This window comes from Morus notabilis, unplaced genomic scaffold (genome assembly GCF_000414095.1).
Source record: "Morus notabilis unplaced genomic scaffold, ASM41409v2 Scaffold1317, whole genome shotgun sequence".
Classification (NCBI taxonomy): Eukaryota; Viridiplantae; Streptophyta; class Magnoliopsida; order Rosales; family Moraceae; genus Morus; species Morus notabilis.
The window spans coordinates 224,761-239,859 of NW_010363007.1; the positions used below are offsets into that span (position 1 = coordinate 224,761).

The following is a 15,099-nucleotide window of genomic DNA, read 5'->3' on the forward strand; positions in this document are numbered from 1 at the left end:
TTAAGAACTCAAGATTAAGATCATTCTATATATGACCATCGGTAGACTCAATTAGAATTTCTATACTTAACAGAAATTATTAGAAATTCATATTGTGTCTGTGTCCTTGTTCCACATAATCTCATTATGCGAAATACACTCATTCAATATCTCACCATATTAACAGTGCGAATAACACCATTCCATTGTAAATGGGAATGACATACATTAATAATGTTTTAATTAAAGATTCTGAACTTTAATTAAATTCATTATGAATAATATTTTTGATTATTATCCTTAAATATTATCCTCTCGTATATAACACTTGTATACAATGTTTAAAGTCACATAAATAATCATGGAATTTTCATTGATATTCATAAAATATTCACAAATATATACACATAAAAGTGATGAATAAACTCTTTTATTAAATAAATAATAAATATCCTATTACATCTTATGCTTCTAGGACACCATTCCCAACAAGAAATTCAGCTTAGAGGAAAACGGTTCAGAAATGAGTTTGAAATTAGATTTAGGAATCTAAGTATGAAGAATTTTGATTTGAAATAGGAAGTTAATGCCTATTTCCATGAAACAGGTTTTGGCATGAGACCGAAGCAACAAGAAAGAACTTCCAGCAAGCAGGGATATTAGCGGATTATCTGTAAGTAGAGACATATATGTTTGTCTGGACTCGAGTAAACTGTAGTTAGACTTAGAATTATGAATTTGCTTATATTCCTAAGTCGATGTGATATTAAGTGTTTGGAGGGCTTAGTGCCCTAGATTGCAGAATGGCGACATGTGGTTACCCTAATGCTCAGTTTAAGTTATGCATGAAGTATTATGCATTTTATCTTATCATGTGCACGTAGAGAAAAAAAAACGTTGCATATCATTTAGTAAAGTTTTTTAACACTTTGAATTGTAAACCCAAAGTTCAGTAATGTAAAGAGACTGATGGGTCGTCGGCCTCCCAAGGGAGGAAATCTCAAAGAGTAGAGATTCCGGCTAGACCAGACAGTAAGTAGGACCCAGGCCCACAGTCGTAAGAACAGAAAGATAAAAAGCAGTTTAAAGCATGTTTCATATGAGCATATTTGCATCATAACTCTTAATGTAGTTTTACTAGTTTATGATGTGTTCATGTTTATATTTGTTGAGCGTTAACTCATCAGTTTACTCGTGTGCATGTAACCCAGGTAAACAGCCAGTTATACAGTAGTGTTGCTTAATGGACTGGCCGATGTAAAGTGGCGGATATGTCATGGGAACACGGGAGTGGTGTCTACTATGCCCGCTTAGGAAAATTCCGCTGTAGAGTAATGTAATATAGAACACTAGTATGTTTATTCAGTTTTAAGAAAGAGATGCTACAGTCATTGTCTTAGTAAAGAACAACGGACTGTAATAAGTAAGACAAATTTTCGGGGACTAGTTCCATATATGAATTCTTAAAGTATTAGTAAGATATACTATTAGTATAACAACATAACATGCTAGAAACATGTTAAGAACCCAAGAGTTAAAGTAAAGAAAGAAAAAAAATATTTCACTTGCGTATAGGTGTAAAATAAAGAGGCTATAGTCTAGTAATTAGTAATGGATTAGACTATAACTCGGCCTATTAGTAGTAGTGTAAGGTTGGCGACCCGCCGCTAGGGCAGGAGGCGTCACATTTACTATAAATGGGTTTGGGTCATAATGGGATTGGCACGATTAACACGATTATAAATGGGTTGGGTTATGGTTGACCTCCTAACAGGAAGTGACACAAATAGATACGATTAACTATATGTGTCATCTGCAATATAATGATATGTGATATAACATAAAAGTTTATATGACATATTAAATACAAGTAATGTGAATTTTAATATTTCTAGGTAAGATTCATTTACTTTTCTTAAAGGAAAAAATAAATTGACCAATAAGCATGTTATACCTGTCTTGACCGTGTTAAATAAGTCTTTATTATATTAGTTATTTATTCAACATATTTATTTAAACGAGTTATGCAGGTTGACATGATTAATAAATGAGTTGTGTCTGGGTTGACATTTTTGACACGTTTAATAAATAGGTCGTGTTTGAGTTGATATTTTCTGACACGATTAATAAACGGGTTGACACGAACACGAATTGCCACCCTTATCTATTCCTAATAGCTTCAAAAGAGGATGAGGAGGCACTAGACAGTGCATCCTTATGTGTATATATAATATAGGACAAGATTAGTAATTGGTTTTTTTTCCTGTACAATGAACTATAATCGGTAGTTTCTTTTTCCCAATTAAAAAAATACAGTTACTATTTTTATAAGTAAAAGTAATTTTAAGAGATTATGTGTGTGTATACACACACACATTTACATTAAAAAATACATTAATATCAGAGAGGAGGCGGGGTGGTGAGCACTTCCCCCGTCCTCACCCCGCAAAAAATTGATGATTAGATTTTGTCCCCATCACTATCCCCATCCTAATAATTGTGAACAGGGTGGGACTTAGTCCTCGTGAAGATTATTATCATCCTTTTTTTATTTTTTTTTCTTTATCAACTGATTTTTTTCTATACATAAAATTATAATTTTGCCAGTATCTTAATTACGTTGCTAGTATATAAAAAAAATTATGTTGCTAGTATGTTAATAACTTTGAGAAAGAAAAAATTTTAAATCTTACTATTTCAATATTTACGTATTTGATATTGAGCAAGTGATGTCAGAATTTTAGGGATTTGATTCGTTGAAATAAGGTTAATGGTTCCACATATCGTGGGATAAAATATCTACTTATTTCTTATATATTACCTTTAAATCTGATTCGTACAAAATAATATTATTATAAAGGTCAATAATGTCATCATACATATGCATTAAGCCAAATGTAGAATATTCAAAAATTGTAGTCATATTTTAATTCCGAAAACATAATTAAGTCATATGTCTCGTGAATCATAAGTCATCTCTCTAGCTTTTGGGCCTTGGAGCATTTGTAGTATATGGGCCTGGTGATAATTATGGCCCAACATAGTTATAGCCCATCCAACCCAAACTTCTATTTTCTTTTTTTTTGAAGATGAAAGTTTTTAATTTTACCCCCAACTGTTATAAAGAAACCTATAATTATAAATTTCGTACGTTTTTATTAAAAACTTTAATTTTACACCCCTCTCTCAATGAGAAGCCACACATTGTGCAAATTCGACTCAAAAACCTTGGCACAACTTATTCAAACATACGCCCAAACGAAGCAGCTAAACAGAGGCAAAGAGTTTCACGCTCAGCTTCTACGCGCCAATTATCCAATATGCATTTTCATGACCAACCACCTAATCAATATGTACTCCAAATGCGGACTTATCGACTATGCCCATAACCTGTTCGAGAAAATGCCTAAACGAAACATAGTTTCTTGGACAGCAATGATCACTGGATTTTCTCAAAACTCGAGGCTCTCGGAAGCTGTGAATGTCTTATCCCAAATGAGAATTGCCGGGCAGGACCCGACCCAGTTTGCGTTTGCGAGTATCATTAAAGCCTGCGTGTCCCTTGGGTTGATTAAGATTGGGAAGCAAACACATTGTCTTGCTTTGAAATATTGCCTTGATTGGAATATATATGTGGGAAGTAATTTAGCTGATATGTACTCGAAGTGCGGGATGATAATTGAAGCGTGCAAGTTCTTTGAGGAGATGCCATGTAAGGACGCAGTGTTATGGACGGCAATGATCGATGGATATGCGAAGAATGGCGAGTTTGAGGCTGCTTTGTTAGCTTTTAAGAGGATGAATAAGGATGGAGTTATGATTGATCCTCATGTTCTTAGTAGCACATTAAGTGCTTGTGCAGCACTGAGGGATCATAAGTTTGGAAAGTGTCTTCAAACGAGTGTTGTGAAGTTAGGATTTGAATTAAAGGTTGTTGTGGGCAATGCTCTTCTTGATATGTACTCAAAAGCAGGAGATATGGAAAGTGCTTCAAATGTGTTTGTGGTTATGTCAGAGCACAGAAATGTTGTGTCTTTTACCTCCTTGCTTCATGGGTATTGCAAAATGCAGTGGTTCAATGAGGCTCTTGCCGTATTCGTTGACTTGAGGAGGCAGGGTATTGATCCCAATGAGTACACTTTCTCAAGCTTGATCAAGGCTTGTGCCAGCCAAGCTGCACTTGAACAAGGAGCCCAGCTTCATGCCCAAGTGGTTAAACTTAATCTCGATGTGGATTCTTATATTTCTGCCTGTCTTCTGGACATGTATGGAAAATGTGGGTTGCTTGACCATTCAATTCGAGTATTTAACGAGACTAGAAACCCAACTGAGATTGCGTGGAATTCCTTACTGAATGTGTTTGCACAACATGGCTTAGGAAAAGAAGTCATGGAACTGTTTAATAAAATGGTTCTTGTGGTGAAACCGAATGCAATAACATTCACCAGTCTTCTGACAGGGTGTAGCCATGCCGGGTTATTTAATGAGGGGTTGAACTTCTTCTATTCTATGGAGAAAACATATGGAGTGGTCCCTAGAGAGGAACATTACAATTGCGTTATCGATCTACTTGGTCGTGCTGGAAGGCTTAAAGATGCTGAGGAATTCATCAACGGAATGCTGTTCAAGCCAAATGCTTTCGGGTGGTGCTCTTTCCTCGGGGCTTGCAGGGTCCATGGCGACACAAAGAGGGGAAAATTCGCGGTGGAAGAATTGATCAAGCTTGAACCTGAAAACATTGGAGCTATAGTTTTGCTCTCGAATCTGTATGCGAAGGAAGGGAAATGGGAAGAAGTGAGGAGGTTGAGAACAAAAATGAGAGAAGGAAACCTGCAGAAATTGCCTGGTCATAGTTGGGTTGATGTTGGAAACAAAACTCATGTTTTTGGAGCCGAAGATTGGTCTCATTCTCGGCGGAAAGAAATATACGAGAAGCTTGATAGTCTTCTTGTGCAGATACAGAAAGCTGGATATGTTCCTTGCACTGATTCTGTGGCAGTTGATATGGATGATAGTGAAAAGCAGACGCTTCTTCATCATCACAGTGAGAGAGTAGCCATTGCATTTGCTTTATTAAGTATGCCAAATGGGAAACCAATAATTGTGAAGAAAAACTTAAGGGTTTGTGTCGATTGCCATTCTGCAATCAAGTACATTTCTAAGGTTGTTGGGAGAAAGATTATAGTCAGGGATACTAGAAGATATCACCATTTTGCAGATGGATCATGCTCTTGTGGAGATTACTGGTAAGTGGTAAAGGTTTTGGAAGGCCTGAGATTCATTGGCCATAAGTAAAGTTTATACAAAATGTTGTTATTTGTTTGTTGCTTTGCCATAAACATGTTCTCTAATTGATGTTTAAGCTGCCATGCAAATGGTCTTTTTGACAGTTATTTAGCTAACAGGGTCAGGAAAGTGTGAATACCGACAAGCATGATTAAAAAATGATGCAAAAAGACATCTAACCCTTGACCCTTAATGAGTAGAACTTGGAAGAGGCATTCCATTTTTGTATTTCCCTTTAAACACCTCAAAGTCTTTTATTCCTCGCATTTCTATATAGAGTAAAAACAACAACACTAATTGCAATCCCAATTTTTTTTTTTAATACCAATTTAAATAACGGTGAATTGCCATTCTTTTTCTATTAGATAGATGTAATTTTTTATCATTAATTGACGAAAAAAATTTTTAAATACATACTTATAAAAATATAAAAACTCACATGTTACGTCAATTAGTATAAAAAAGTTGAATTATAGTTAGGATCTTTAGCATTATTCTTTTGAATATTGTTTTCTTTGCTAACGAGAAAGGACATGCCACTCGTTCTATTTCTATGATAGAATAGCAATTTGTTTTTTATTTTTTATTTTTTTTATTTTTTATTTTTTTTTATAACAAGCCATTTGAATATTTTACGGACAAAAGAGGCAAGGACAGTAGTTCTTCCTTTTTACAAGATAAGATAGTCTTGGCCCAATCGTTTTGTTAGTTTGAATCACAACTTAAATTTTTATTATAGTATTTTTTTCATAAAAGTTTAAATTTTAACTTTTTGTACAATATTATTTTCTTTCACGTAAAATCACTTTTCAACTTCTATTCATTAGTTTTGCTAACTTCATTTCCCATTTTACTTATACAGAATTAATTGCTCACCTGTAAAAATACCTCTCCAGGAAATATAAATGAGTTCACCTTTTTATATTGTAATTTAAGACATTAAAGAGAGCTTAGGCTTTCAGAAATGGTCACAAACGCTTGGTAAATAAACGAAAAATCTTGAACCATAAATGGCTCTACATGACTCTTTAGAAGGCAAATTCTATACAAGGCAATCCATTCAAATCTGATGGATTAAGAAAAAACAGGCTGAATTCTTTGGCACACAAACAAACCTAGAACAAGTTATTATCCACTACTCAGTACCAGTATACCTGCTATATCTCATGGCAAACCACTAAACAAAGAGGGCACAGGTGTCTACTACCTACAAGGCGTATTTGGAACCCTAAGAAGGGATGCTGAATAGAGAAGGAACGACATTCTTGGGAATTGGGATAAAGCATATCAGGCTCTTGGATAACGTGAACGTCCTTTCTTCTTTAAGAAATCGGGAATTTCCACTGAGCTACCGTCGGTAAAAGAGGATGGCCGCCGATTGATTCCGAGGCCAATGTCGCCCTGTGCCTGCATTTAAATGATGAGAAAATGAGAGAAATTCCAGTAGGTTTTGAGAAAATGTGTGAAAAAAGAGGGAGAGTTACGTGACAAACAAATACTTAGGGGCGCCACTGGTGTTGAGAGCCACAACTAACAAAGAGTGACCATTATCTATTAGTGTGTGGTGTTGAACACTAGTGGTGTCCTTTAGCTTTGTTCTAAGTAATACCTGGATTGGCCTTCCTTCACTTTCTTCTTGGCGTTTAAATCCGGTTGCGATCAAAGTTATGCTGACCTGCATAAGAATAAGCCAAAGTATTATTGCATCTATGGAATGACGACTTATGAAGATAAGTTAAACGAATAAATTTTTTTTCCACGCACTTAAGAATGAGAGAGGACTTACTTGACCACTGAGTGATGGATCTATCACTGCTCCAAATATTAAATTTGCAGTTGGATCCACAAGGTCATATATAACCTCTGCTGCAGCATTTACCTACCATAATACACATTACCAAAGAATTAGAAGTTAAAGAGGAGCCGAAGTGGGAAAAGAGAGAAAGGCGGGCGGGGGTGCCGCGAGGAGAGTGGGAAGCACCTCGAATAAGGTCAGATCAGTTCCGCCAGTTATGTTCCACACAATTCCAGTTGCCCTCTCAATACCAATATCTAGTAAAGGTGATTGGATGGCATTTAAAGCGGCGTCTCTTGCCCTGGTCTTCCCTACTCAAAAGCAAGCACCAGAAAATGAATATCAGTATATAAGAGCATTTGAACACAACAGAACCACAATCTACCTGTTTCCTATATTTTGGCAATAATGAAGGTGCACTAGCCTGCAGGAATTTTAGCTAGCCATATGTAAGGCCAGGCAAACTTAGAATACAATGACCACTTAACCAATTTAGTTTCATCCTACAGATCAATTATGATCTTTCCTTTTCCTGGTCTCACAATAAAAGAAGTTCAAGATTTTCCTAATGCCAGTTTTTGACCATTTAATTACCAAAAAAAGGTTATAAACCATGGTGCTATAAAGAGGAAAACAAATTTGGTCTTAGGAAAAAGTAAATAGAAAATCAAGCAATGCCTCTATCATGATATCAAAGTGGAAATGGGTAGCTAAAAAAAGTTACCAGTTGCAGTTCCTATTCCCATCAACGAAGAACCAGCATTTGCCATTATAGCCCTTACATCAGCAAAATCCACATTTACAAGCCCTGGTACCTGCAGTTAAAGTAGCCCACCACCAATTAAACAAAAACATGTTCCGTATTTACCAGCCGAATGCTTGCAAGCTTTTAAGGTAGGAAAGCCTTGAAATATCCATACACTAATGTGATTTTATGTGAAAAATAGCAAAAAATTGTAAATAGTGCAATCTTACATATTGACCATCAGTCTCCATACCGTGATTATATCAGAGATACCACGAACACCTTGTCGAAGAATATCATCAGCAAGGTTAAACGCTTCTGTTACTGGGGTGGACTGGGAAACTGCAGTCAATAACTTGTCGTTTGGAATGACTATCAGTGTATCAACATTCTCTCTTAAAGCAGCTATTCCTTCTTGTGCTTGAACTGCCCTCTTTCGTCCCTCAAAAGAGAAAGGGGTTGTGACAATACCAACAGTCAAGATTCCTATTGACTTTGCAATCCCAGCAATTATAGGTGCCCCACCAGTGCCGGTGCCTCCACCCATTCCAGCCTGCACAAGACATGAAAAGTGATTTACAATCACAAACTTCTTAAAATAAGTATGTTTTACAGCATAGCAACCTAAACCAGTTTCAGCTGGGAAGTCATAATGGATGCCAACAGAACCTACCGTAACAAAGACCATGTCGGATCCATGAAGTGCTTCCTCTATTAATGCTCTGCTTTCTTTTGCGGCATTCATGCCTATCTCTGGGTTCCCACCAGCACCAAGCCCTCTGGTAAGCTCTTGACCGATTTGCAAACGGTTTTCTGGAAACACAGGCGACATTCTCATGGCTTGAACATCTGTGTTAACGATCCAGAACTCAACACCCTTCATTGAACTCTCTATCATGCGATTAACTGCATTCGACCCACCACCACCAACACCAATAACCTTGATTTTTGCTTCGTTGTATTTGTTCGAACCGGATTCATCTCCTAAGCTCTCAGTAACACCTCCACCCAAACTCTCTTTCCTCGGGTTGTTGACACTGTTGTTCCCTTCCCTAAGCATCGAAATCTCCGGGTGTAGATTCAGAAAAGGGTCTTTGCGTTGGTATGGACTAACACTGTGAGAGTTGGAAGAACACTTAAGTTGATGCAAATGTGACTTTTGGCTTCCACCAAAAAGTCCATACTTGTCCTCCAATCCTTTCATACAAACACTTCTTCCAAAATGGTTCTCAGCTGGTGCTCTACCTCTAAGTACAGTGAGCACCCCTGCCGGGTTTCGAGTATCAGAAAGGGTAAAATAGGCCGACGTATAGGTAGCCATCTTATAACAGTAAAACTCAGATCTCAGAGAAAGGTAAGCTGATAAACGCCGTGAAATTTACAGACCCAAATGGCTTAAAATTTAAAATCCTACCACAAAACTACCCTCCAATAACAATACCTGTTTACCAAAAAAAAAAAAAAAAACAGCCAACAAAAGATAAACAGTCAAAACCTCGGATTAAGGAAAGAATAATCTATAATTCCACTAAAGGGTAAATAATTGACCCAAATAAGAAGCAAGAACAAGAACATTAGAACCCGATAATATAGTACATAGAACAAACAATCAAGCCAATAAAAAAAACACTAAAACTCCTGCAAAATCAACTAGCTGAGAGAAAAAAAACTCAAACGCAACAACAGTAAGTCACAGAAAAGAAATAAATCCCAGTTACAATGAGCAACAAATGCTGATAATATCTGGCAAAACAAGAGAACCCCATTAATTGTATCGAAACATAGAAGGAAATGAACAGAAAATGGCACCTGGGTTTCAGAGAAAAACACGCGAGAAAGCTGGAGAGACCTTGGAAATAGGAATTGCAGAGAGCATTTGGTGGGCGCTGAGCCCAAAGTGGATCGAAAATTGAAATGGGGTTTAGCTCCTTCGGCCTTGGACTTGGACTCTCTACGGACAGACAGCAGCGGACTAGAGAGAGACTAGCGGTAGCAGGTGTGTCCCAAATTTTTCTCTTTTTTTCCCCTTTTTATTTTATTTATTATAGTAATAATAGGGGTTTTTTTTTTTTTTTTTGGGGTGATAAAATGGTGTGGGGGAGGTCAGAGGGAGAACGAGCATAAAAAATCTAGTGAATGGACCAAACAAAAACTACTTTTTCAGCTAATGTCATGTGGGCAGGCTCACAAGGCAACGATTTTGATTGAAACCTCGTGTCCTAATAAGTTAATTTCATAGGCCCCGACTGATTTAGCTACTGAAAACCAAAGGAAAAGGGGGCCTTGTGATAGTGAACATCATCATCAGTATTACGCTTAGTTTGTTTCGCTATTTAAATTACAACTCAAATTTTTTATTTTAATGTTTTTTTCACAAAAATTTTAATTAAAATTTTTTTATTATAATATTTTTTTTTTACATAAATTCTTTTTTTAACTCGAACGAACGAAATAAACATGGCTAATCATTACTTATTTTTAAATTATCGTTATAGTTGAGAGTATTTATAGTCTCCCAAATTAAAGACATAACTATAGTTCTTCAGTGCTGCAATATTTAAACCTATTCTTAGTACATAATAAAAGCTGAAACATTTTTTAAACATTTTTTTTCTTTGTTTTTTTGTCATGGAAAAATAAATGTAACTTTTAGCAGCATCATTTTGGTTGGAGACAAGGGGTGAGGCCATATCGATGTGGCTTGCAGTCAATAGAATGAGCCCGCGTAGAACGTGGCACAAGATGAAGTTCCCTTTCGTCAATAACATCACGAGATTGGAATCGAATAAAGGTTAATGCGGAGAAATGATTGATTTTTATACTTTCTTTGAAGAAAAAATCTTATCTTTATTGACTAAGTAAATCTCATATTTATGGATTAAATAATTAAAAAATCTCACGTTTTCCGAATAAATCCAATTATTCTTTTAGTATTGGTAAATTCAACTATTTATCATAATTTAAAAATAAAATATTCACCCCCCACTTCAAATTTCCTAAAACTGCTTCTTTCAAGCCTTTTAAGGTTCAAGTTTCTCTAACAATAATTGATTGCAACTTAGCGGTCTAGCTGTAAATCTGTAGTACCTCAACAGTAGAGGTTTAGAATTCGAATCCCATCTTAAAAAAAAAAAAAAAAAAAAAAAAAGCACATTATAGTAGCAAGAGTGATATAACCAACTACCTTTGTTGTAAAGCATCTTTTAAGAAGCTTACAAATATTCATAGAGCCATATTTGTGCTCATATGGTAGTAAAAAATATGTTGGTAAATGGCCAAGTAATTTTGGTTAGACTCAGAATACCAATAGGCATATTGGAAGCAAAAATATGTGTGGGAGTTATGTTTCTACTTCCTACATGAGCAGCTCAGTTTGCAAAATGTTACAATATGTAACTTCAGGAAATGCTGAACATTTAGACTACACTCCAATCTCCATTTACCAAGGACACAACAAAGAGATTCAACCTTGAGTAGTTTTTCTTGCAAGACAGTGTATATAGCTATACCTTCCTCAATCCCGAAAACATTGATGAATTACTCATGCTTCTCCTGAGGGTAAGTGCTGTGAAAGACAAAATATGAAGCATAGAAGCCTGTGGTTCCAAGTATTAGGAAGAAGGCATAAGAGATGCAGGCATTGTATCCCAAAAAGCGGAGCAGCGTTGCGTCTCCAACGTTGGGAACTCTGGAGAAAAAGTAGATGCCATACACGAACATGAAAATGGCTGGTGATCCCCCGCAAAGGACAGATCTGCGTGTATGAATGTACAACTTTAATTGAGCAATCTTTCTTTTAGGAATAATTTGGCCATTTATATGATGAAGAAATAATTAGTGATGTGTATATATACCTCCACCACCACTGATGGTCATGCTTGGCAAACTGGTAGCTTGTGGTGACGATTGCTACAACCACAGTCAGTGTGATGACCACGATGAATGAAGTAAGCATAAGGTGAAACGCTCCGCATATCTTGAAATGCCACAAGCTCGCATAGATATTGTCCATCTCCGGGAACATTGCGATTGAAGGTAAAAGGGCTCCGAAAAGCATCTGAGCTGGTGTCTTCATGTACCAAGACTCCAGAGGAATGTCTCTCGGAAGTCTTCTTGTAGTACAAGGTGCTTCAGATTCTGTTCTGAAACAATGAGCAAGGGTGCCGCCTAGACTTACGAGAACGACGGTGACAAGTCCCCAAACGACAAGGTTTTCACATATGATGCCAAGTTCAGGTACCGCTGACATCCCAGACCTTGTTATTACTAAACCATTTGCAATAACTGCTGTTGTTAGCGCTGGAATAAAGTATACTGTTCCAGCTTGGAAAGTGCATTCTTTCTGGAAAGAGAGAGAGAGAGAGAGAGAGAGAGAAATAAAAAAAATAAAAATAAAAAAACATCAGAGTTGTAGAAAATATAGCGAAGAAATATAACAGAGGAAGGATTAGTATACTGGGATTAAAATTATGTAGAGCAATTACCCAACCAACTGGAGTGAACTGGCCATGAAATGAAGTAGCCTTGTAGCCAGCAACCACAGACGTAAAACAATATGTCCGCAAGATCACAGAACAGAGTGATTCGAGATCGCAGGGATGCAGGAAACCTCTATATGCCAAAATGAAGAAGATGCAAATCCTGCAAAATGGCGGTTTTACTCATTAGCCCTGTTAATTGCTATCTAATAAAACCTGCAAAATGGCGGCTTTTCTTATTAGCACCGTTAATCACTATCTAATAAAACTTTCAGAAATTTGAAACTGCCATTAGTTGTTGATGATAAAATCAGAATGCAACCTAAAACATACGCATGTGTTTTTCTTAGATGTCCTTTAACGTTGTCTGTGTTTTAATTAGGAATCGTCTAACTAGAGTATTTAGACTGTATGTAAACATGTATTGTAATTTTCTTTACGTTTAATATACGCAATGAATACTGTCAAGTGTCAAGACTAAAAGCTGTAAACAATAAATGACCTGAAAGGGCAGATTCTTATGATTAACTAGATCACTACTGAAGTTCTCTTTATTGGACTCGAATGCAGAAGCAGTTTAAAAACCAGTAGATTGTTGAAAAAGATCAATTACGAAATAAGCAGCTGAATTCCATTCCCCAGGATGGCACCAAGCAATGATGTGTATTTAGGACAAATGCAGGTGTCACCACGAATGTACTGTGGACATTTTGAATGTCCCCCCTCTCTATTAGAGCACCTGCAGTACAAGTGAAGATCTCAGCTGAATAAATGTCAACGGGTAGCTTCGAACTAGGCATAAAATCGAAAAAGAAATCATACCGCATCAAATACTTCATGAGGTATGGCAGAGTCACTATAAGAATCAAGCCAACCCATAAGAGAGTGACATTTGCCCAGATCATCAATGCTGACATCCATTTATGATCATCATCATTTTTAGGCCTGTGATCTTTCTCATGTAGGGTCTTATTCAACGGAAGACTGGTATCACCATCTACTTCAGTGCCGTACCAGTAAACCGAATAAGAGAAATTGACTTTGATATCAGCAGCTTCAGTTATATCGACGTTAAAGTGTGGGTTGCCCGAAATGTACATTTCTGTAACTTGGTTCTCTGAGTAATGTACATGGAAGTCGATGCTTGGAACTAGAAAGTACCTTGGTTGTGTGCGAGAAGACCCATCATCGTCAATGAATCCGACACTTTCCCGCAAGGTAAAGTTGTTATAGGCCATCTCGTATACAAAGTTTCTTCTTATAGCATCCTTAAACTTTTCCACATCATCTTTTCTTAGACTTTTATCACAAAGGATTTTATCATTGGCATCCTCCCTAAATTTCAACTCATACTTCGTCACGGCGTGGCAATCCCCCGCTAAAACCTGTTTTAGTGATTTCTTCGCGTAGTTTATCGTTTCTGTAGTCAGCCCAACGTGAGAAGGACAAGGTATCAATCTTAAGACCTTATTAACTTATCAAGAGTGGAATCTCCAATATTTCTTCGGTTACTTATACACAATATGTCCATATTCCTTGTTAATAAATAAGTCCACAACCTAAGTTAGCTCTTTAATGCGGAGCAAGCGCAAAATAACACCATTGAACAGTTGCATCAACGAATCAGATCATTTAAGGAACATAATATCTAACCATTTAATTGCAAGAAAATTATCAAGCTAACAATGGAAATAAGCATTTACCTCCCGCGGGGCAAAATGGGAAGTCAAAATACGGATATTGCTCACTGCAAGTGGTGAATATTTGAATCGTTAATCACATGAACTAATCAGAATTTTCATAGATTTTATCTAGAAAGTCTTGTGCTCCAAAGTATTGAAAGAAATTCAGATTTTAGATTTCTGTTAAGCTCTAGTTACTTTATCTAGCATTTTTCTTAGCAGCAAAGCATCCGGTGATTACTTTTTCTGTGCTGTGTTGGCTGCTAAGAAACTGCAGGAAAGTAAACAAAATCTGAGCACCAAAGCTTAAAAACTTATCCTAAATTAGATCAATGGATACAAAGAGCTCCGTTCAACATATAGATTTATAATTCCAGGTCATAATCGACTTTCTTTTTCTGAAAACATGAAATAACAACGACAAAAGCACGAATTTAGATTTCAGATTTCTACATCACTACTTCTTCTACCAGTGCCGTTTGGCTACTGAGAAAATTTAGGAAAATTAAAAAGAAAAAAACCTGAGCACCGCACTTACCAGACATATATGATTCCAAGTAAAATCAGCTTTCACGTTCTTGAAAACAGAAAATAATATTTCCTCAGAAACAAACAAGTTCAAGATGAAAAATAAAGAAAAAGCGACTCCAGATCTTGAATCACATTACGCCGACACTGCGATACAAAACCTCACGCATATACATATACATATATATATATATAGCTACAACGATCGGAGTGAGAAAAGCGCGCGTCGATCATTCAAAACAGAAATAAGAAAGTGATAAAAAGTTCGATGATCAGTACCAAGAAGCTTCGAGAGTACGAACACTGTTGGCCAAAACATAGAGTCGATCTCCTTCTTCATGAAAATTTTCCGAAGAACTCCAACGATCAAAACCGCTTCGTCGCGAGGAGATTACCAGAGGCACCGCCATAGCCATCAGTACCAGAGCCGAGATAATCTTTCTGCGTTCAACCGCCATGGATTTTCTCGGAAGAAAACAAGGAAGAAAATGAGAGAGAAATCTAGTTCGAAGAGGTTGTGTTGATAATAATGGAGGGAAAATCTGTCTCAAAATGATTTCAACTTCTTTTTTTTTTTTTTTTTTTTTTTCAGAAATCAGTTGTCCT

General features: G+C 36.6%; 3 protein-coding genes across 3 annotated transcripts; 1 reads left to right on the top strand and 2 right to left on the bottom strand.

Moving 5' to 3' along the window:
• Positions 1-3,163: 3,163 nt before the first annotated feature.
• LOC21398496 (pentatricopeptide repeat-containing protein At3g24000, mitochondrial) lies at positions 3,164-5,402 on the top strand. The gene has a single exon (XM_010103269.2). The coding sequence runs from the start codon at positions 3,169-3,171 to the stop codon at positions 5,227-5,229; it is 2,061 nt and encodes a 686-aa protein (XP_010101571.1). The 5' UTR covers positions 3,164-3,168; the 3' UTR covers positions 5,230-5,402.
• An 819-nt stretch (positions 5,403-6,221) lies between these two features.
• Positions 6,222-10,043, bottom strand: LOC21398497 (cell division protein FtsZ homolog 2-2, chloroplastic). Its single transcript, XM_010103270.2, has 8 exons — positions 9,615-10,043; positions 8,479-9,246; positions 8,059-8,358; positions 7,785-7,875; positions 7,247-7,371; positions 7,052-7,144; positions 6,875-6,940; positions 6,222-6,672 (listed from the first exon to the last, which is right to left on the bottom strand). The coding sequence occupies exons 2-8, from the start codon at positions 9,124-9,126 to the stop codon at positions 6,553-6,555; spliced, it is 1,443 nt and encodes a 480-aa protein (XP_010101572.1). The 5' UTR covers positions 9,127-9,246; positions 9,615-10,043; the 3' UTR covers positions 6,222-6,552.
• Positions 10,044-11,342: 1,299 nt separating this feature from the next.
• LOC21398498 (transmembrane 9 superfamily member 4) lies at positions 11,343-13,521 on the bottom strand. Its single transcript, XM_024169034.1, has 3 exons — positions 13,023-13,521; positions 11,660-12,104; positions 11,343-11,559 (listed from the first exon to the last, which is right to left on the bottom strand). The coding sequence occupies exons 1-3, from the start codon at positions 13,519-13,521 to the stop codon at positions 11,343-11,345; spliced, it is 1,161 nt and encodes a 386-aa protein (XP_024024802.1).
• Between the last annotated feature and the right edge of the window lie 1,578 nt (positions 13,522-15,099).

Bases quoted from the DNA above. Each gene is read 5' to 3' on its own strand.
- LOC21398498 (XM_024169034.1), bottom strand. From the start codon at position 13,521: ATGGCCTATAACAACTTTACCTTGCGGGAAAGTGTCGGATTCATTGAC. The intron at 12,105-13,022 runs GTGCTCTAATAG...ACTTTATTCCAG, and splicing joins GATCTTCACTTGTACTGCAG to CGCTAACAACAGCAGTTATT. The intron at 11,560-11,659 runs GTATATATACAC...TCATACACGCAG, and splicing joins GACCATCAGTGGTGGTGGAG to ATCTGTCCTTTGCGGGGGAT.
- LOC21398497 (XM_010103270.2), bottom strand. From the start codon at position 9,126: ATGGCTACCTATACGTCGGCCTATTTTACCCTTTCTGATACTCGAAAC. The intron at 7,876-8,058 runs GTATGGAGACTG...CTTTAACTGCAG, and splicing joins GTATCTCTGATATAATCACG to GTACCAGGGCTTGTAAATGT. The intron at 7,372-7,784 runs GTAACTTTTTTT...GCTTTTGAGTAG, and splicing joins GGGAATAGGAACTGCAACTG to GGAAGACCAGGGCAAGAGAC.
- LOC21398496 (XM_010103269.2), top strand. From the start codon at position 3,169: ATGAGAAGCCACACATTGTGCAAATTCGACTCAAAAACCTTGGCACAA.